General features: G+C 48.3%; 7 protein-coding genes across 7 annotated transcripts; 2 read left to right on the forward strand and 5 right to left on the reverse strand.

The window, feature by feature from the left end:
* Window positions 1-6: 6 nt before the first annotated feature.
* Window positions 7-1,432, reverse strand: BT62DRAFT_962173 (WD40 repeat-containing protein; the record flags this gene model as incomplete). Its single annotated transcript, XM_043188631.1, has 8 exons — window positions 7-192; window positions 251-270; window positions 327-580; window positions 632-697; window positions 747-849; window positions 899-1,025; window positions 1,073-1,236; window positions 1,294-1,432. The coding sequence occupies 8 exons, from the start codon at window positions 1,430-1,432 to the stop codon at window positions 88-90; spliced, it is 978 nt and encodes a 325-aa protein (XP_043043837.1). The 3' UTR covers window positions 7-87.
* A 47-nt stretch (window positions 1,433-1,479) lies between these two features.
* BT62DRAFT_927654 (initiation factor 3) lies at window positions 1,480-2,641 on the forward strand. The gene is made up of 5 exons (XM_043185313.1): window positions 1,480-1,600; window positions 1,648-1,750; window positions 1,804-2,186; window positions 2,233-2,364; window positions 2,413-2,641. Exons 1-5 carry the CDS (start codon window positions 1,534-1,536, stop codon window positions 2,448-2,450), a joined length of 723 nt encoding a protein of 240 aa, XP_043043838.1. The 5' UTR covers window positions 1,480-1,533; the 3' UTR covers window positions 2,451-2,641.
* Window positions 2,394-5,099, reverse strand: BT62DRAFT_506326 (uncharacterized protein). The gene is made up of 13 exons (XM_043181189.1): window positions 5,012-5,099; window positions 4,763-4,960; window positions 4,226-4,716; window positions 4,047-4,171; window positions 3,865-3,999; window positions 3,725-3,814; window positions 3,450-3,660; window positions 3,318-3,401; window positions 3,186-3,260; window positions 3,050-3,132; window positions 2,970-2,997; window positions 2,460-2,921; window positions 2,394-2,407 (listed from the first exon to the last, which is right to left on the reverse strand). Exons 2-12 carry the CDS (start codon window positions 4,836-4,838, stop codon window positions 2,568-2,570), a joined length of 1,752 nt encoding a protein of 583 aa, XP_043043839.1. The 5' UTR covers window positions 4,839-4,960; window positions 5,012-5,099; the 3' UTR covers window positions 2,394-2,407; window positions 2,460-2,567.
* On the reverse strand, window positions 5,068-9,036 carry BT62DRAFT_962175 (uncharacterized protein). Its single transcript, XM_043188632.1, has 12 exons — window positions 8,514-9,036; window positions 8,286-8,461; window positions 8,158-8,232; window positions 8,070-8,097; window positions 7,706-8,011; window positions 7,388-7,656; window positions 7,070-7,337; window positions 6,685-7,018; window positions 6,307-6,632; window positions 5,657-6,254; window positions 5,487-5,600; window positions 5,068-5,438 (listed from the first exon to the last, which is right to left on the reverse strand). Exons 1-12 carry the CDS (start codon window positions 8,642-8,644, stop codon window positions 5,310-5,312), a joined length of 2,754 nt encoding a protein of 917 aa, XP_043043840.1. The 5' UTR covers window positions 8,645-9,036; the 3' UTR covers window positions 5,068-5,309.
* Window positions 9,037-9,615: 579 nt separating this feature from the next.
* Window positions 9,616-12,016, reverse strand: BT62DRAFT_506386 (uncharacterized protein). Its single transcript, XM_043181190.1, has 2 exons — window positions 11,294-12,016; window positions 9,616-11,237 (listed from the first exon to the last, which is right to left on the reverse strand). The coding sequence occupies exons 1-2, from the start codon at window positions 11,937-11,939 to the stop codon at window positions 9,709-9,711; spliced, it is 2,175 nt and encodes a 724-aa protein (XP_043043841.1). The 5' UTR covers window positions 11,940-12,016; the 3' UTR covers window positions 9,616-9,708.
* A 169-nt stretch (window positions 12,017-12,185) lies between these two features.
* On the forward strand, window positions 12,186-14,050 carry BT62DRAFT_1072432 (NAD(P)-binding protein; the record flags this gene model as incomplete). Its single annotated transcript, XM_043178851.1, has 12 exons — window positions 12,186-12,219; window positions 12,268-12,275; window positions 12,331-12,384; window positions 12,441-12,446; window positions 12,496-12,641; window positions 12,694-12,737; window positions 12,792-12,851; window positions 12,905-13,055; window positions 13,115-13,252; window positions 13,312-13,588; window positions 13,651-13,727; window positions 13,792-14,050. 12 exons carry the CDS (start codon window positions 12,186-12,188, stop codon window positions 14,048-14,050), a joined length of 1,254 nt encoding a protein of 417 aa, XP_043043842.1.
* A 1,569-nt stretch (window positions 14,051-15,619) lies between these two features.
* BT62DRAFT_506514 (uncharacterized protein) lies at window positions 15,620-17,544 on the reverse strand. The gene is made up of 3 exons (XM_043181191.1): window positions 17,406-17,544; window positions 16,824-17,088; window positions 15,620-16,763 (listed from the first exon to the last, which is right to left on the reverse strand). The coding sequence occupies exons 2-3, from the start codon at window positions 17,076-17,078 to the stop codon at window positions 15,702-15,704; spliced, it is 1,317 nt and encodes a 438-aa protein (XP_043043843.1). The 5' UTR covers window positions 17,079-17,088; window positions 17,406-17,544; the 3' UTR covers window positions 15,620-15,701.
* Between the last annotated feature and the right edge of the window lie 1,180 nt (window positions 17,545-18,724).

Below are 18,724 nucleotides of genomic sequence, written 5' to 3' on the forward strand. Positions count from 1 at the left end.
TCATGTCGAAGAGCTCGTTGTAGATTCGTAGCGCATATCTGTACATTTATTATACGATAGTTACGTCCATATGAAGCTGCATCATCGTCATTGAGTCTTTTGCGTGACAACATCATCTTTTCCAAACCAAAGTCGGATAGCCAAGTCTTTCTCCATTGATGATGTTGCGATTATGTCTTTCGTGGGGTGTGTCTGTAATTTAAGTATGCAAGTTAGTGACTGCGGCTGTCGAGGGAGTTGTGTCACACACGGCAACGGCAAGCACAACGTCTAGAGCATGCAAAGGTTTGGTCTTAATGGCGGACGCACAGATACGTTCAACTTACCTCGATGCCCTTCCAGGGTTTGCAAGACCTGGCGTGTTTGCAGATCCCAAATATATGCTTTATGGTCTTCACTTCCGCTGACGATGTATTTATGCTTGGAGTGGCTAAAACACGAAAACAGACAATAAGTTCTGTTGACGTGGCTGGAGTATGTTTTCACACAGCGCGATGTCTGGTAATTCCATAGCCGTATAGTAGAATCTTGAGTTGACACAAGAACAAATTTGGAGTTGGGAGAGAATTCAACATGAGAGCTGGTAATCACGTCAAAAAAGCTTCGCAAAGTGCAAACGAAACTGACGCGCCATATTGGATTATCATCGTCAACCAAAGTCTTTAGGCACTGGCCAGAGTCAACGTCCCATATGCGTCTGTGTGAGGTCGGCACGGTTGAAGATCAAAACGAGGCAAATGACTGACATGAGGCCATCCATGGCGCATGAAACAATCAGGGTCCCGTCGTGATTGAAGCTAACAGAGGTGACAGGATCTGAATGTGCCGGGAGAACCTTCAAACATGTTCCTAATGACCTATCAGTGTTTTTAGACACGCTATAGCCACATAGAGGCACCTCTGGCAACGTCCCACACGCGAACGGTTTCGTCAAATCCACCGGACACGAGAAGATTGGAATGAGGATTGTAGTTGACAGCAAACACGAAATTTGTATGGCCGGTTAGAGTCTTGACTTCCACACCCTGGTTCATAGCATAAGAGAGGATTTCCGGCAAACACAGAGGCTCACCTTATCCATGCTCCATATTTTTATGGTTTTGTCGTCGGACGCAGATGCCAGAAATTCGCCATCGGAGGACCAGGCGATGTCGGAAATACCTTGGTCATGACCAGAAAGCGTGCGTAGGATTTCACCGGTGTATGCATCCCACAGCTTTATTACTCTGTCGGCGCCTGTCCTTCATGCTATTTTGTAAAGATTATATGGCGAGGATGGTTCGATGAACATACCCGATGAAGCTAAGGTTGACCCATCGGGACTAAACTTAAGAGATGAGATAGACCTCGTGTGCCCGTTCAATGACAGACGAGGATAGAAAAGAGCTGACTGTTGGGAGCTGGACGCAGAAGCGAGAGCTTCATCCTTCATTGGTGGTCGCTGTCGGATAACGAAAAAGTTGGAGCACGTGGCTTCGAGGAAAAGTTTCTTTCGACTGTTGTCTTCAACGTATACAGTATTACTACTATACAATGGCCTCAGCTTGGATATCGCCTCCGACACGGCCAGAAAACATTGATTACCTGGTATCTGGCGTTGGTGCGTTGTATTTTCTCGACTAACACTGGACGCTGACTCTGTTCAAGACCGATACAACCCGTCCAATGTCACCATTCTCGAAGACTACCTCTACCAACAGATCAGAAACCAGGAGTACGACTGCTTGGCAAATTTGGCAATTCTCAAGCTGTAGGCCCTTTTTCCTTGTTTTCTGCATCTCCTGCTCTAACTCAATTATCAAGGTATCAATTCAACCCGGACCTGTACAACCCAGACGTTATCGTCAACATCCTCATCAAGTCCCTCACGGCGTCCCCTCTACCAGACTTCAATCTCTGTATATCTCTTCTCGAAGATAAACCCATCAGTGCCACCCTCGACGAGCCCGACCCCCTCCCTTCTCTCCTTCCCATCATACAAGAACTCCATGAACTTCTGGACCGCTGCCGATTCCCCAAGTTCTGGTCAGTATACCACTCAAACGAACTTGAAAACCTCCGGGACAACTACACGGTAGAATACGCTGGCTTCGAGGATGCTGTCAGAGCAGTGGTCGTGCGTGCCGTCAAAGCGACCTTCACGAGGATAGGAACCGAGCGGCTGGGCCAGTATCTCGATCTGGAGGGTAAGGTTGCTTTGTCTCTTCCTTTGCGGATCTAACAGGATTTTAGGGCCCGAGCTACAAGCTTATGTTAAAAACTTGGGGTGGTCAGTCGACCAGTCTGGTACCGTCATCAATATCCCTCCAAATCCAGACAATCAAATCGAGGCCACCGTTGTCCAAGAAAATATCAAGCTACCTCGTCCGTGATATTTTCTGTCCTATTTCTTCGATACTCACCGGTTCTTAGAGCTCATCAAAGTCATATCTCACGCTGCAAAAGCTTGACGCACTAACCGTTGACATCTCTAATGTTTATTGCTGTAGTAGCTTTCCCTATACGATATATCTTGTAGTGCTGTCCAAGTTATTGTCCACCATGTACGACTGAGGCTATAACAAAGTTCAAGCGGATAAGAATGCTGCTGCCGTTCCCCAAACAGCCATCACGATAGCCAAACCTACCGCAAGCGCATCAAATGCACTACAAGAGCCTTTTATAGCTATGTGAGCACCAATGGGTCCAATCACAACTATCAGGAAGGCCGAAAACGAGCCTAGAAAGGCCATCACAGCGCTGAAGTCGGGCACGAGAATAGAAACGACCACGGAGAGTAAAGTGAGAGCTACTCGCAGAATCATTCCCAATATGCGTTTCCTTGATGTACCATGTGATGGTTCGGCAAGCCTTTTAGCGACATCTTCGTGTGTTGCTGGCGGCAGATCGATCCCAAGCAGGATCTCTACAGTGGCGTTGAGCTAGAGGATGATCAGGAATCTGTCACGAGTAACTACACAAGCGCTTACCGGCTGCGTCGCCAACGCAAACTTGGACCTGTATAGTGCTTCATGAGCATAACTACTCCTAATACACTGTGATTGCTTACAAGGGGCTTATAACCAACATCCAAAGGCAAGCTTGATTTAAAGCTGGATTGTACCCAGGTGTACGAAGCAGATCCATGCTAATCTGGATAGATTGTGTTGGGTCGACGGCATGCATAAATGATGCCCAATACTTACCTCTTCACTGACTGATGTTCCAAACATGATGTACCCCGTGTATCCAATCAGCCCATATATGAATGTTGCAATTGCCTGGACATCGATGTGAACGTGAGATTATAATAAGATGTACATGTTGATGAGACCCACAAAGGCCCAAGTGATCATTTTGTCGAACTCTGATGGATCTTCCATGTCGCGAACAAGAGACGGAATAACAGCATGACCAGAAAACTGTACGGTTCGCTCAGAAACACTGTTTCGATGAGTGAAGATACGAACCCCAGCCATAAATAATCCATAAGCTATCCCGAGGTGCCTCCAGCTCTCAATGCCTAATGACGTCTCAGCCGGAGACCATAAGCTTCCGGGCTGCTCTCTTTTTGTAGCGCCATCAATGAATATCACGGCTATCATAAGAATAGTTGATATAACGCCCAAAATCGATGTATATGAGAGCAGAGATAACGGCAAGAAAACAGTGGGTATTAATCTGTTGGTCAGCGAAACGCTGTCGTCAGCACAAGATTAGTCTAGCTACTGATAGGACGACCCACATTAATAAACCCCATAATTTATACGTGTTTGATGAGTAGTAGGGTATGATTCCATGCAATGAATCTGCGTACAGCGTCACGAGGATGACACTATATGGATGCTTAACATGGTACCAGATAGCTGATGCTGATATAAGTACCTGACAGAGAACAATTCGAGACAAAATATAGTGCTGATTATGCCTGTTGACCGTGGACCAAAGGCTTTTCGTCCAATATCGGTATAAGATCTCAGCCGAGGGTCAGACGTGATGATTTGTGCCAAACGTTTCGCTCTGTGTTTCGACCATCAGCTCAAGCCATCGAGGGTATACAAACGTACGTGTAACAGCTCACAAATCCATAAAAGCCAATGAGTATTGTCCCTGGTATCCACCCTGCGTAGGCGAAGGCCAGAGGGGTCGAGAGCATTCCAATGCCCAAGAGAATAGCTATGGAATTAAAAAGCTGAAAACGACAGTCATCAATTATGAGCACTGCATTCGAACCGGATATTCATACAGTTTGCCCGAATGTACTTGCCCCTCCAAACCTGGCACGAGACAGGGAAGTTTTCGAAGGCTGACGAGCCACAGGCCGCCTTTGTGCATCTTGAATAGCATTTGAAGAGGTCAGATAGTCAGGGCGAGGAACAGGGCGATGAGGATAGGTTCCAGCTGAGAAAGATACCCTGCGGAGTAGCGGTGTCTCTTCATCCGCTCGGGGTGGGGATACGCTCACAGGCGAACTAAGGAGTGTGCTACGAGGGAACGAAGAAACATAAGGTGCTGGGTGCTGCGGTGTCCCAGGAGAGACAGAGGCGGGGTTCAGTGCGTCCCATTCGAATTGGCTAGCAAAGTCATCGTGATCGTGACGTTGTGCTGGCGTGAACGAATCGGCGTCAGAGTCGCCCTCCTCCTCGATAATACTGCCAGATTCTTCATCAAAGGAGTCTGTAAGATCTGGTGAAGACGCCAAGGTCGATTCTACAACCAAAAATTGTGCTCGACGGTCTGGAGAGTGTCAGTATCAAAAGGCAATCTTTGAGAAGCTACGCACAAGAAGCGATAACGTCCCGTACGCTTTGAGCACTCGACGCCGACCCGAAGACAAATCCTGTCGTTGGCAGAGACATCCAGAGTCGTTTTTCTTTGCTTCAAAAAGTGACCTAAAGATATGAGCTGGCGCTTATCGATATCCAATTCCACTCCTATTGATAGACCCGTGAAGTGGCTATCTGGATCTGATTTGAATGATCTGGTATCCATTCTTCGGTATCTGTCAGTCAAGCATACGAAGCAGGCGCACAGAATCTGGAGCATGAATAGATTTCAAAGTAATTGGGAAGGGAACGTGACAGAGTTCACGAGAAGAGCGCGTTATCAGGCTATCTAAATTTGGGTACAACACTGGCAACGTGTGCTCGTATTTTATACATGTAAAGTAACTGTGGCTCGTAATTTAGTGTAAGCAAAAGCGTCAATAAACAGAGAGGGAAAGTAATTGCGACGGTACGCGAGTCAAGGAATGTGATGTCTACAAGAATCCTAGAACACAAAATAGAGTGCGCGCGGCAACGACACAATGAGATATAGCTCGGAGGCTGCTAAGAGGTATTCACTGCTCGGCGATTCGTCCACATCATGTAAGGCTCTCTGGATATGTCATAGCCAGCATGAGCCTTTGTTCGGGTGCTACGCCTTGCTTCAGGAAGTTTAGCATTGACTTGAACGTCCTGCAAGCTGTATGAGTCTAGAATAACACGTTTGACCAGTACACTGACCGCTGTACGCTTCCTGATACCAGACGTTATGTGAATCCACCACTTGGTCAATCCTGCCTTGAGAGCAACTTCCCTATGGCCCTTGGGATTCAGCCATGCTACAAATTCGTCAAGCTGCATCCCAAATAGTAAGTGCAAGTGCTACACATGTCAATGGAGAGATCACAAACTTCTTCCAACTCCGAGTAAGCAGCCCACTCTCCAGGTCCAAGAATACCATCTTCTCCTTCTTCCTCTTTCCTCCGACCATCAATATCTTCTTCTACTTGCCGGAGCCTCAAAAGCTCCATATCTGTCTCGCTAGGACCCTGTACGAAAATTCTGCCCGTCCCATATTGCGCTACGCCGCCACTCCCCACTAACGACGCTGACCCCAGGCCGTCAAACCACCAGATACGGTTGTAAAATCTATCCCGTCCCAGCGGCTTGACCCTGACACCGCCTAATAATTTCCTGAACTCGCGTTCAATGCCTTCAAGTCTTCGTTCGATCTTGTTGACTTCTTCGTCAAGCCTCCGGTGTTCCGCCATGGCTTGTTTAACAGAGGCTTGCTTAGCACGTGCAGCTTCACGTTGCTTTGCTTGAGTCTGAATCTTCTGACGAAGATCCTTCTGGCGGGAGGATCCTTTCTTTGACGCCGACAGGGAGTCAGATGCAGCATCAGAAGCGGCTATTTCGGAGTCACTGGCATCCTGCATGGAGACATCTTCATCAGGAGGTATGGAATTGTCTTTGGTCTCTCCGATGAGAGTGTTCATTTCTTCAGCACTGTAACAAGACATAAGAAATCATCGACAAAAAAATTGATACAAGTACTAACAACTGTTTCTTGGAACGGTTGACCTCAATTTTCTCCTTCCGAAGAGCAGTTAACTGCTCCTCGCATGATTCCATGTGAGCATGGATTGCTTTGCTGGAGACTGCAAGATTGGTTAGGAAAGACAGGATTGCTATGCGATCCGCCGGTGGCAACGAATGATATCGTTCAGCGGGAGAAGATGGCACAGTGCACAAAGAGGATTGTGGGGGAGGCGAACGTGAGCTAGATGCGCTCGAGGACGTTGAGGGTTCATTAACTTCTTCCGGCGCAAAAAGTAACTTTGTCAATATCTCTCGCAGACGAGGGAAGTTGGTTATGTTAGCGTGCTGTCACAGCGAATGAGCATAGGACGCCCGGGAGCAACAAAAAAAAACGCACATCCTTCAAGCAACCGACCAGCGCATCCTCCCAGCCTTGTCTGCCCTCTGCATGCCTTAAAGGCACTCTTTCCCAGTTATTACCAATATCAGCCATTGTAGCTGTAAGATTGGAGATAGACTGGCCCAATAGCATATCATCACCATCAGCCGCCTCTTCCTGTAGATGGATAAGTGACACAACCGCGCTATGTCTATGGAATGGCACAGTCCGCAGATTATAGATGAGGATAGAATGGACTTCAGCAAGCAAAGGGCACGGAGGATCATCAACGGAGTGACGTATGGCATGTTCGAACTCGTCCAGAGTGAAGGTTGAGAGATGAAGTGGTTGACTGCAGACGTATAAGTCTTCCAAAAGAATTGATATGTTTGATGCAACATACCCATATACAATCAAGAAGTTCCAACTCATCAAAAAGGCCTCAAAAGTGCCAGGAGAGTCGTTGAAAGGAATGGTAGTGCGACTAGGTATCGGTTTCTGGACTTTCATACCAGCCTTTTTGTCCTTGTCCGCTAACCTCACATCCAGGTCTTCAGTTGGATATCGAACCGGTTTCTTCTTCTTTTTTTCTGCTGCGATTCGTTCCGCCTCCTCTTTTGCTAGTCTTTGTTTCTCGGCTTTCTCACGAGCTTCGCGCTCGCGTTTTTCGGCTGTTACTGTGCATCAGTACCGAACAGAGAGGCAAAATGGATAGGCTAACCTCTTTCTTCCTGTGCCGCCGTCATCTTTTTCTGCCTTTTAGAAGGCGGTCCATCTTTATCCTCCCAGACCTTCTTGCGTTTGTCAATTTCACCTTTCTTGATTGACTCGACGTCTTTGCGAGTCTCTTCAGGCATCACGGAGTCGACACCATACCGCTTAGCGATAGCAGGTTTGACGGTCCAAGGCGAAGCGACCGCGGCATCACGATCAACGCAGTCGCGGATGAACCGACGCAGTATAGACTTGGAGAAAGAAAGGCGATCTCGACTAGTAACGTTAGCTCGGATTGCACGCATAAACAACACGATTTGTGTACCTCATTAATTGGCATGTAACTTCCATCAAACTACCGACCGTATCCTCATCCTGCTTCTTGGCATTCTTGGCCTTGTCGTGCGCTTTTTCTTTCTCTGGTTCGGTGATTTGAACCCAGTAAAAGTATCTCTCCGGCCTGTCTTGGGCATTAACTTCGCCCGCTGGTATTTTCAAGTCACCGGTGATGAGGTGAGGTTCGTCCAATTCGGCCTTGGGGGAGGACCCTCTGTTCTCTTTGCGCGCGTCGCGGGCATCCTGATCTTGATAAAACTTTGGAGGGTAGACCGTATCGACTGTACCATAGTACCTTTACGATGTGAATTAGACATAAAAACGAAAAAAAAAGAAACAGGTAAGATTTTCACTTGGTTCCTTGTAGATCGACAAGTACCCCTGGAGGATAAGAAAGGACATTGGCAACACAGTCAAGCATGAGAAACAAGGGATACGTACTTTCTCCTTTGAAGTAGCGGTCCTTGAAGCGTTCATACACTGCTTCCACAAGATGATCAAGTCGTCCTACAACCTCTGTACAGGGCGTCAGTTTGAAGACTACGATGTATTTGAACGCGACCACGAACGCCATTGGACAGCTTTCAAGATGGCTGGCTTGAGGGGCGCGGAGAATCGTGCGTGTAATGTTCGAGCTTCTTGTCGTTCACTTTCCAGAGCCTGAAAATAGTCAAGACCACTTTTTCCGGTAACCTCGCATTGGAACTGCTTCAATCTGTAAAAGGACATGCGTGCGGCATAAGCCCTTGGGGCAGGTAAGGGTGGATAGACAGCAACATAGGGGAGTGGGCACGTACTCGTATGTTTCGAAGATCTCGCCAGTGTGCCGCAGATAGAAGACCTCCCTGTTAGGGTTTGTCTTGACAGACTGGAGGAGTTCGTCGGATGGCTGGGTGAGAACGACCCGCTTGCGTCGACATGTCGGCATGGGAGCTGTGCTGAGGAAAATAAGGGCGCAGCGAGCAGGGAACGGGCGTGGCGGGGCAGCGGTACGAGGAGTGACTGGGTAGGGCGGCGGCGATGATGGGAACGACGAGGAGCGAGGGCTGGACGATGCCTGGCAAGTGGAGGAGGGGAAGGCGTCGAAACGGATGATGGGAATTCGGGAACGGCCAGGTGGCTGAGAGCTGGCACCGTCTCCCTCAAAGGTCACCAAAAAGTCACGGCGTCTCGGCCTTTGCTTTCTCTACCCCCTGCCATCTGCCTGACTTTTTTTTGTTTTCCAATGCCTCCCTTGCCTACCTCCCCCCCCTTCCCAGTCACTCGCCCCGGCCTTGATGCTAGATTTTCTCGCTTCATCGAGATGGCTTGCTAGCAGATTCAGACAGTGTGACATTTCCATCTTGTCACTCGTCCACTTGTAGTCAGGTTCGTGCTGCAGTTCGTTTTGGAAACTTGGACAGACATCAGTACACTCTGTCTACATACATCTGCTATGGATCCCATTTCCCAAAAGCTTCCTGTCATTTGCCTCGTCTTGGATGCTCCCTCACTTGGGTCGACTCGGGTCTGCATCACGTGCTCAGTAGACGCGTCAACCATTCCTCGTTCACCCGACGCGTTTTACAACAATAAACGACACACTAGGTTCGTAACTAATCATGGTAGTTGTAACGGTAGTACATGCCCTCAGGTAGCAGTATATAATCAAGAGCTATATGGTGCAAACAAGAATGAAGCAGAGGGACTGAATAAGTCTGCTAGCGCAAACGATATTACTTATGGTAGTGTGTTCTACAAAGATGTTGCCAGTCCCAAGCGAATGAACAGAGGTACATACAACAGTCCAGTGTTCTCGTATCCATGAAGAGGGCGTATAGGCGTATATGTAGTGACAATGTCATCCGTCGATACTTCGACGCCGTGGGTATTCTGACGCTTCCAGGGTCCCTGCATGATTTCGTTTATTTAAGCCTGCCCTCTTGGCGGCATTTTCCTTGCCTTTTTTCTCTTCTTCAACAGCGTGATCAGCAGCCCTCTTCTGAATCCTCGTCAGCCCACAGAATACGAAGAGGGAGCAAAAACACGAACACTGTCTTTTCTGGACAAGGAGAAGAATCTTTTTATTCTCGACGGAGACTCTGACACCATATCCCCTTTGCCGAATGTTGTTTTGTGTTTGTGCTTTGTTTCCACGGCATCAATGATAACAATAGCTTTGGCTGCTGCAGACGTCGCTTTTCCTGAGGTAGGTAACGTCATATCAGCGTCGTTGCTACCCTGTTGTGCGGGATGCCGAAGCCCCTGCGAACCAGTCTCGTCCAATTGTCTATCAGCCTGAGCGGCCGCAATCGGCGAGGATGCAGAGCCACCTTCTACACTGACCAAGACCCATCCCTGTTTACCCGACTTGTTGTCCTTCTCCTTGCCTTTAGCAGTCACAGGCGGTGATATGCATCCAACCATGCCTGCTTCACTTTTGCGCAATTCCTCGTCAGGTTCACTGAGGACGGGCGACGCAATCCGATGCGGAACATCCTGGATAGGCTGTTCCTGCGGTACGCCATTCTCCGGCGTGACTTGAGAGGTTGTGCTGGCCACCTCGTCCTTTTCTTCTATCGGAGTTGTCTGCCAGCCACCTGGAAATTTAGGAGAAGCAGAGGGCCGAGCTTCTGTTTCGGCCGCCTTTGCATCTGCTATTCCAGTCCATTTAATGGGAACTTCGGCACTAATATCTGTGTTAGACGAGAATGCTGAATCTCGAAACACCCCAGGGCTCAAGAGCGGGGATGTTCCAGCCGCACTAGAGGAATTTGACTTGACAACGGCGTCTGCTTGGGCTTCCATACGGGCCGACAAATCTCCTGTCTGAGCACGAGCCGAGACGAGTGGTGGTGTGCTGGATCGCAAAACGGGGTCGGATATTGTAGGGCTAGTAGGATATCCTGATGCTGGGGGAGAGGGCTGAGGGTTCATTTCAGCCTGAAATGGCGGCGTAGAGTAAAAAACAGCAGGTGCTTTCAATGCACCGGCACCGGTCATATTCTCGACACTGGAAGGCACCGTACTGGGAAGATTCGCGCGATATCCTTCGCCCTCGGCATCGTCATGAACGGACACAGGTACTTGAGCTCGAGGTGCTGGTTTGCGAAGAGTGTGAGATGGCGCGGAGCCCACTGATGTAGAAGGTAGATGATTTAGCGGTAAACCCCCATGTAGGCGATATGGACCTTCCGTGACGGCGCGAGGATGTAGAGGTGAGGGTGATAGTGGAATAGCGCTAGGATCTGTAGCGAGTTTCCGGTGATGAAGGGAGGAGGCATGATGAGGGAGAGACTCAGGACTCTGAAATGCACGCTTGACTTCCGACTGGGAGGAGTTCAATATCGACGGAACTGGTGAATCTGAAATCATATCATCGGATGGAGGAGAAAGCCCAGTGAATATCCAGAGATCTTTGACTCGTGAACGATTTGTTAGGGACAAAGAAGTGAGAAGGGTGAAAGAATGGGCATCAAGCGACGACAAAAGGGAAAGGATATGCTGGAGAGAATCGGATGCAAAAGTATCTTCTTGAAACCCTAACGATAACGTCAGCCCGCTGCTGTAATCGTTGTAAAGGAATGGAAAACAGTACATCTGTAACCCTTTAATTTGAACTCGAATGAGTGGTCACCAATTTTCCTTTCTGAAACGACGCCGCGAGGCCACGAGCCACGTACGGCCTGAAGAATAGCTGGCGTGGTGTCCAGTGGAGGGCAAATAACACGGAGAATAGTAGTAGAGGGAAAGGACAAGGCAAAAGGAACTTTGAGCTTGAACTTGTCCGAGTGAGAGATCTTTGAACCTTCAGGCAAGGGTGAATCAGAGCGAAAGGATGGGTTAGCAGATGGTTTGGAGAAGGCCATAGCCAGACGGTCGTCAGTTTCACGGCCATAATCAATGCTAGATAGAAAAGAATAGCCATGCTGATATATTATGCTCAGAATTTCCATCAAGAGCCTCTCGGTAGCTGCGCTTTTTGCATTCGTCCATGGCTTGCCCTCAAGTGCGAATTCGTAGAGTCCATGGGAGACATCTTCACGAAAAGCAGAAACGAGCGAACGCTGGTCGAAGAAGCGATGAAGATGTGAAATGACTGGTAGAGGAAAGGAATAGAGTCTAATACAGTTGGAACTGGCAATAGCAAGCAACGAAAAGGTGTTTGGAGTGTGCCTTTGTTCACGGATAAATTCTCGCCTAGGCATGAACGAAGAATCCGGTGGGGAGCTTGAGTTTGACATGACGCCGCGAGGAAAAGAAAGTGAACGAAGCCAACTATGCTTCTTTCGTAAATCGTCACTGTGGGTGGCGGCTAAGAATGGTTCCTGGCCGAAACACGTGGTTTAAGGTTAGGGTCTGAATCCGGCGCTATCAGTCCGCCGGTCCGCTTTTCTGCGATTTCCGGTCCGTGTTCCTTTAGTTTCTTTTATATATAAAAAGAGCAATTCTGATCCAACCAACTTCCCTATCTTCCGTTCTCTGATTCAATGGCGAATATGGAAAAACTGAATATCCTGATGTGTGCGTTGACTCATGAACATCTGTAGCGTCTAGTTGATGCTTCAGCAGGCGGTGCTGTACGACGTTAAGCTCTAACGGTGATTTCAATTGACCAACTACGAACCATTCTAGGGCGAGTACACTACCGGGTGGACAGGATCTGGGGCATCCAAGTCAGACAAAAAGGTTAACTGACGTTTTATGGTCACTATTCTATGAAAACCCTAACGTTTATGTGACAGATCGGAGTACGTCGTCAGAAACTATGGCTTGTCATATCGTCTCACGCAGTGAAAGGTCGTCGCCCTGACGTGCTTTGATCTTCGAAGACTGGGAAAAGTCAATAAGCTCGGAATGGCCGGTGTTAACGGCCACAAGTTTCCCGTTATTAGGGAGCATTTGGCTCAAAACATCGCAGCCGTTTATAAGGACATGGATACAATGTGCGGCATCACTCTTCCTATGTATTCTTAGATATTTATTGGTATTTTACAGATTTGATTCGTTCCCGGACGTGGATAAAATGGATCCAGAGGCTTGTACGTGACTGAAAATGTTAAAACCACGCTTACTATATATGTGTGTGTGTTTAGACAAGTCTGCTATGGACAAGATGAAGCCCGGAGATGCGGCTATAATTTTCACACCGGACTGTGCGCTCTTGTACCTATCGGATCGAAAATCGATTTACTTATCTGTGGATCAGCTACCCACTACAGTATTGCTATGTACGCCATCGAACGCGGAATTCATGTCCTCGTCACCAAACCCGCCGTCAAGTTACTGTCAGACCACAACAAATTAATAGCGGCTGCGAAGAAGCACAATGTTATTTGTTTCGTTGAACATCACAAAAGGTTTGCTGGTTATATCGTTTCATCGACCATGGCGCTGGGATGTTAAACGTGCGGCCTAGATTCGATCCTGTGTACAGCGACGCCAAAGCTAAAGCCGCAAGTTTGGGCGAGTTTAACTTTTTCAGCGCGTGGATGAGCCAACCAAAGAGCCAGCTTGATACTTTCCGCGCCTGGGCTGGTAAGGACTCGGATATCAGGTTTGCGCTTTCATTTATGGATTTGCACTCGGAAATGCTCAACATACACAATACTTTAGCTATTACCTGTCATCCCATCACGTTGACATCTGCTGCTGGATCCTTCAGGACATTGCAGTTCCGACGCGAGTCGTGGCGAGCGCTGCCGCCGGTATCGCCACCAGCGAACCATATAACTGTGACCCCCAAACTGAAGACACTATTACGCTTATGGTGGACTGGCAATCGATTAAGAGCCCGAAGCATCGAGGTACAGGAGTCTACACTGCGAGCTGGACAGCACCTTTAAAATCCGGTGTTCATTCTGCTCAACAGTGGTATTACATGGGTGAAAAGGTATGTAACTTTATAACTTGTACTCTTCAAGAAGGCTAACCCTTGTGGGGGGTTTGTCCCAGGGCGACATTACTGTCGACCAAGCTCATCGTGGCTATGATGTGACCGTCGACGACACTGGCAAGTCGTGGTATAATCCGTTCTAATGAGCGCTTCGTCTCGGCAGCCGGCAACTGATGCTTCATACGTCTTGGCCCTCATAGTATGAAATATTCACCCTCTGAAAGCGGGCACTTTGACGGGCAACGAGGGTATGGCTATATTTCCATCGAGAAGTTTGTCGACGCGGCTCGCAGTGTCAATGCTGGCATAACGAAACCTGCAGATTACGATTTGCACGGCCTTCCGACAATCGCAAACACCGTACTCACAACTGCTATCTTGAACGCCGGTCGCACCAGTCTTGACGAGAAGCGACCGGTAGGAATTAAGAAAGATGGCGATACTTGGGTTTTGCAGTGAACGAAGCGCTTCTGGGTGTTGGAACTTCAGAATACCTCCACCAAGGTTTCTCAGCATGTGGCGAGAGAAGATAAGTTTCTACGCATCTATATATCACCGGCTGCTATGAATGGGCCGTGGTCAAAATAAGGATAAAGGTATTACATACTTGAATTTGAACAGCGATGATATTACTTTCTGAGCGGAGTCTTTATTGTTGTCGGCAAATGTATCCATGTACAAGAAAACACGACACCCAAATTGAACGCAATTACATGTAGAGTATCAGATAGCATCGCCAAAAGCTGACTCACTGAACCATTTACGACGAGACCTCCCTTCTCACAAGCGTACAGTAATAATAGGCCGATATTCCCAAGGTGCCGGGCATCGTCGTATGTTGTCAAAGGACCCTGCGCCATAGCATACGGCCAATAAGGCTTGTCAGAAAGGATCATTGAAATTCCTTCTCATATTCACAATAGCTGTTTGAGTCCCGCCTAGATTTTTGACCATCTCGTTCCACCAATCCCTTCTTCACCAAGTCCATGCTCGGCACAGTGTCAATGCACTCCATCGATCTGAGCAAACTCCGCTTATGCGGTGATAATAAGGAAGCTCTAGCGGTGATCACAGATTCTTGACAAAACGACTGATGTTTGAGCCACCATCAGATGAGAGAATCCGATTTTTGAGCACTTGCTGTCTAGCCTAGATCCAGTCATTCGTGGTCTTGCAACCAAAAACTCCGAAAACTTTCAGACAACCAGATACTGTTAAGACGACAGAGTGATTTGCTTGATAAGGAACGCGATTGCAACAGGACGAGGTGTGCGACGGAGGAGTTCAAAAATATAAGTAAAAGGTCAGAAGTTAAAAATGTAATGTGCAATGAAGGGGAATGCTATGGAATGCCGATGCGATATTGTACTTGTGAGGTACAACGGGGGTGTCTAGGCGCGAAGACCAAAAAATATATGGAACTGGCGTGTAATTGATGCCAGGCTGGTCGGCGACGAGGAAAGGAAATAAAATGAACGATAAGTTGAAGAATAAAATAAAACAATGCGGGTCTTGAGAAAGAATAGAGTAATTTGCAAGCGAATGCATGCAGTAGGTAATGTGAATGAAGTGAATGGGAGAATGATGGCCATATGCAGAGAGACAGGGTTCAGAATGAACGTAATGTCGCGGACGAGGAATGTGCGGCGGAATAGCGGAGTAGATGTAATCGCGGGCAAACGAATAGGTGACCTCTCCACAACTTAATGAGGCGAGGGAAAACTTTAGAAATTGCAGTCCAAGAAACGCAAGCTGAGCGGAGCTGCCTTTCGTCCCGACTTGGCGTCCTTCAACCAAAGTACGTCGAATAGATCGAGATAATCTTCACGACCCATTGAATAGGTTGTAAGCCTGCCAATGTACAATAGCTGTGACGATAATGATGGATGGGGATGATAGTGGGATAAATGGGAAGATGGTAACAATTGTGAGAGAAAGTGATGCATGGATGATTGATATTGTAGAAAACAGGATTGCGGATTGTCGGATGCGAGGCGACATGTATGGTATTACATTTTGCGGTACTGAAAACTTTTGGACTGGAACAAGGAGACAAGACGGGAAGGGATGACGAGAAATACAGACGCAGTTGCGGCTTTGAAGAAGACTGCTATGGAAATGCAAATCTTGGCGATACATTGCGATTCTGCAGCGCTGGCCGACAGGTCACAAAGTCGTGCGGGAGATATTGGTCCAGAGGGCTATCCGGCCTGTGCTTACTAATGATAGGCTCAAAAGTTGTGGGTACATTCTCCTTGTCATCAGAGTTATAATCCATGAAGGATTCACTCGTAATATAGGGCTCGCTGGATAGCACTGCAGGTGTCGTCGGCGTGAGGGGGAAATCATCGGACGTGTCCGACACCGACGTTGTGGCACTCATGGGAGTGCTGACAACAGATGGAGCGACGGAACGGGTCGGAGTCACAGGGAAAGGCGAGTAGGTCTGTCCAGCGAAGCGACCTCCCTTCAAATAGTACTGCACGACAAATGTAGCGGCTTTCGAATAGAAAGCATACGAGTATTTCTTCACCAAAGTCTCCGACAAGTCGTTGACATGCGTTCCGAGACGGGTATCCAGGAGCTCGACCACCTCCAAACACTCGTCTGATTCCTCCCATAAACGGCGCGGCTTACCACAGACGAACCGTGACAGGGTAAGAGCAGCCAAGGCGATAGACGAGGGAGCAAATCTGACAAATTCGCGATAGAAGAGGGTTATCTCCATGAGAAAACGAGCGACATGCTGCACTTTGGCTTCCTCCAGACAAGGACCGCAGCACATAAGCCGAAGCCAAGCTTCGGCCGTCGGATGGCCAAGGGTCCATTGAATGGTGGATAAAACGTGACCCTCCATTTGGATAAAGGCCGACTCTTCATACGCGTCGTGGCACATCTGCACGAGATCCTGGACCGTAGGGACACGGTCCTTGGCATCTTCAAACTTTGCGGCAATCCATAGAGCAGCGCAGCCGACGAGCTGATAATGCTTGATATATACGATCCGCCGAGAGACGTAACGATCGACAATATTGAGCGCAAGATATAACGTTTCTGGCCGCAGCCTAAAGCTGAAGTGAACCTCCACAAGAAAGTCAACGAGACAGGGACGCATGTGCCATCGAATCTCGGGTTGTTGATCCATGGACTGGGTCGAAGACATGGTGAAGAGCTAGAGAGGTAAGAGGAAATTGGGTATATGCGTAGACGCCAAGATGTGCGAAATACATACCTCCATCTCATGCATGTAGACTCTTATTTCATCACGATACTCGTCTTCCAGCAGAACACCCTCTCGCCGAAGGGCGAGAGTGTGTATGTCACGTTGGCGTTGCAGAATGAGGGCCGATTTGGCGGAGCGAGGCGACCTGCGAGAAGGACCATAAGCAGGGAGCAACGGTGTCTTCTTGGACACGCCATGGGGAGACGGCCGCTTCCTTGGGTAGATAATGGAGGTTCGGGTGTGTTTGTTCGAAAGATCCTTCATGTCGTGGAGACTGGTGGAAGAAGGCAGGTAAGCGCATGAAGACATGATTAGGGGTAGTAGGATGAGAGAGAAGGCCCTGCAAAAAAAAAAAAAAGAAGAAACAAGACCTAGACGGCGTGTCTGCAGAATGCAAGTGGCAGGCGCAGCGCGTGATGATGGTGGTGGTGGTGGTGGTGGTACAGAACCAAGGCAAGTGACCAACGCCTTGGAAAATGCCATAAATGGTGAATGTTGGAGCAAGCCAATGGCCAGCCACGCGATCGAGTGACACCGACACAGACAAGAGGACAAGACGATCGAAAACATAATAAAAAAACGACGACTCACCAATGTGTGGTTGCTATTCATGCAATAGGAACAGCTCCAGCGACAGCGAAGCGTGTGCAGATCGTGAGTGAAGAGGCACTGGAAGAAATAAGAATCGTGGTCAGCGTGGATGGTCGTGAGGATGGCAGAAGGGGAGGGTCGACGACGTCGACGACGAAGAGAAGAAGCGAGGTCGAGGCCAAAGAGTATATAAAGTACGAAATACTCGAATCGGACGAAAATATAATAAAATAGAAATAAATAAAGAATCGATGAAATTGCAAGATTCGGTTGAAATGCGTGAAATAGGATGAAAAGTCCAGATCAATCGGGAAAATGCTGCCGGTTGCGGTGTCAGAAGTCTTCGATTATCAGCGCTCAATCGTGCCCTGACATCTCCTGCCATCTTACGGCACCCGAGTGCTGCACATTCATTGCGATAACAGGGCATATCAGCCTGCAGCGTTGCACAGACTAAAAAAAATGCCAGCAAGACCAGTAGGGACAATGGCGGGAAGAAAAAAGGCCGGAAAAAGGTTCGGAAACTGTGGCAGCCGAGCTAGATTGTGAGATCATCGGCGCTAGTTCCCACGCCCCACGTTTTACAGCCACCTCGACATGACGTACCGACGTAACGAAAACGCACCTCAGTAACAATGTCTGTCGTTGTCCATCAGGGCCGGTGCGGGTCTCTGTAAGGACTGTACACGCACCAATTTTTAATGCGGATATCGCAGCGCCTGTTCGCCGCGTTAGTCTCCCAATCACCCTCTCGAGGCAGCCACTCACAACGCGGAGACAATCACTTATTTGACCCAGGATAAAGGAGAAAGCAGGTATCCTGCTTGGATTAGAAAAGAAATTATAGTTGGATGTTATGACGACAAGAGAACCGAGAAAAAAGCGAGGAAAGGAACGACTGTGGTGAATGACTCGGAGAATGTAGACAACGATGCGATATCGTATGGGCTATCGTTGGGCCAGGAGGGCGGTGCAACGCACCCGACAAGTGCACAGAAACACAGCGAGTACGTAGCAGAGGGATGGCTGAAAAAAAGATTGTCAGTTTCGCAGCCAGCAGTTTTTGAATGGCGAGCTCTGGCAATGTGTTCAAGGCGTGTTCCGCTTATACGCCTCGCAGTGCAGGGCAAAATCGGACTATTTGTCTGTTCGGTGATAGGGAAACCCTTGATCTTCATCTGTGATTCGTATCGGATGAATACCCATTTGTATGGAAATGCACCACGTTTTCTGCCTGCAGGCAGAGAATTCGTCTTCAACTTGACACTTGGTGCGCGGCTCTATTTAGGTAAGCTGTAGTCACGTAATTTGCCACTGTC

Source organism: Guyanagaster necrorhizus, assembly GCF_019112545.1.
Source record: "Guyanagaster necrorhizus MCA 3950 unplaced genomic scaffold BT62scaffold_4, whole genome shotgun sequence".
Classification (NCBI taxonomy): domain Eukaryota; kingdom Fungi; phylum Basidiomycota; class Agaricomycetes; order Agaricales; family Physalacriaceae; genus Guyanagaster; species Guyanagaster necrorhizus.

Excerpts from the sequence above, each read along its gene's own strand:
- BT62DRAFT_506386 (XM_043181190.1), bottom strand. The coding sequence starts at position 11,939 with ATGTCAAACTCAAGCTCCCCACCGGATTCTTCGTTCATGCCTAGGCGA. Across the intron at positions 11,238-11,293 it reads CAAATTAAAGGGTTACAGAT|GGTTTCAAGAAGATACTTTT; the intron begins GTACTGTTTTCC and ends CGTTATCGTTAG.
- BT62DRAFT_962175 (XM_043188632.1), bottom strand. The coding sequence starts at position 8,644 with ATGCCGACATGTCGACGCAAGCGGGTCGTTCTCACCCAGCCATCCGAC. Across the intron at positions 6,633-6,684 it reads TGGTCGGTTGCTTGAAGGAT|CACGCTAACATAACCAACTT; the intron begins GTGCGTTTTTTT and ends TCGCTGTGACAG. Across the intron at positions 5,601-5,656 it reads CTTACTCGGAGTTGGAAGAA|CTTGACGAATTTGTAGCATG; the intron begins GTTTGTGATCTC and ends TTTGGGATGCAG.
- BT62DRAFT_506326 (XM_043181189.1), bottom strand. The coding sequence starts at position 4,838 with ATGTCTCTGCCAACGACAGGATTTGTCTTCGGGTCGGCGTCGAGTGCT. Across the intron at positions 4,000-4,046 it reads GGATTTGTGAGCTGTTACAC|AGCGAAACGTTTGGCACAAA; the intron begins GTACGTTTGTAT and ends GTCGAAACACAG. Across the intron at positions 3,261-3,317 it reads AAATGATCACTTGGGCCTTT|GCAATTGCAACATTCATATA; the intron begins GTGGGTCTCATC and ends ATCGATGTCCAG.
- BT62DRAFT_506514 (XM_043181191.1), bottom strand. The coding sequence starts at position 17,078 with ATGAAGGATCTTTCGAACAAACACACCCGAACCTCCATTATCTACCCA. Across the intron at positions 16,764-16,823 it reads TCTACATGCATGAGATGGAG|CTCTTCACCATGTCTTCGAC; the intron begins GTATGTATTTCG and ends TTACCTCTCTAG.
- BT62DRAFT_927654 (XM_043185313.1), top strand. The coding sequence starts at position 1,534 with ATGGCCTCAGCTTGGATATCGCCTCCGACACGGCCAGAAAACATTGAT. Across the intron at positions 1,601-1,647 it reads TTACCTGGTATCTGGCGTTG|ACCGATACAACCCGTCCAAT; the intron begins GTGCGTTGTATT and ends ACTCTGTTCAAG. Across the intron at positions 2,365-2,412 it reads AGAAAATATCAAGCTACCTC|AGCTCATCAAAGTCATATCT; the intron begins GTCCGTGATATT and ends ACCGGTTCTTAG.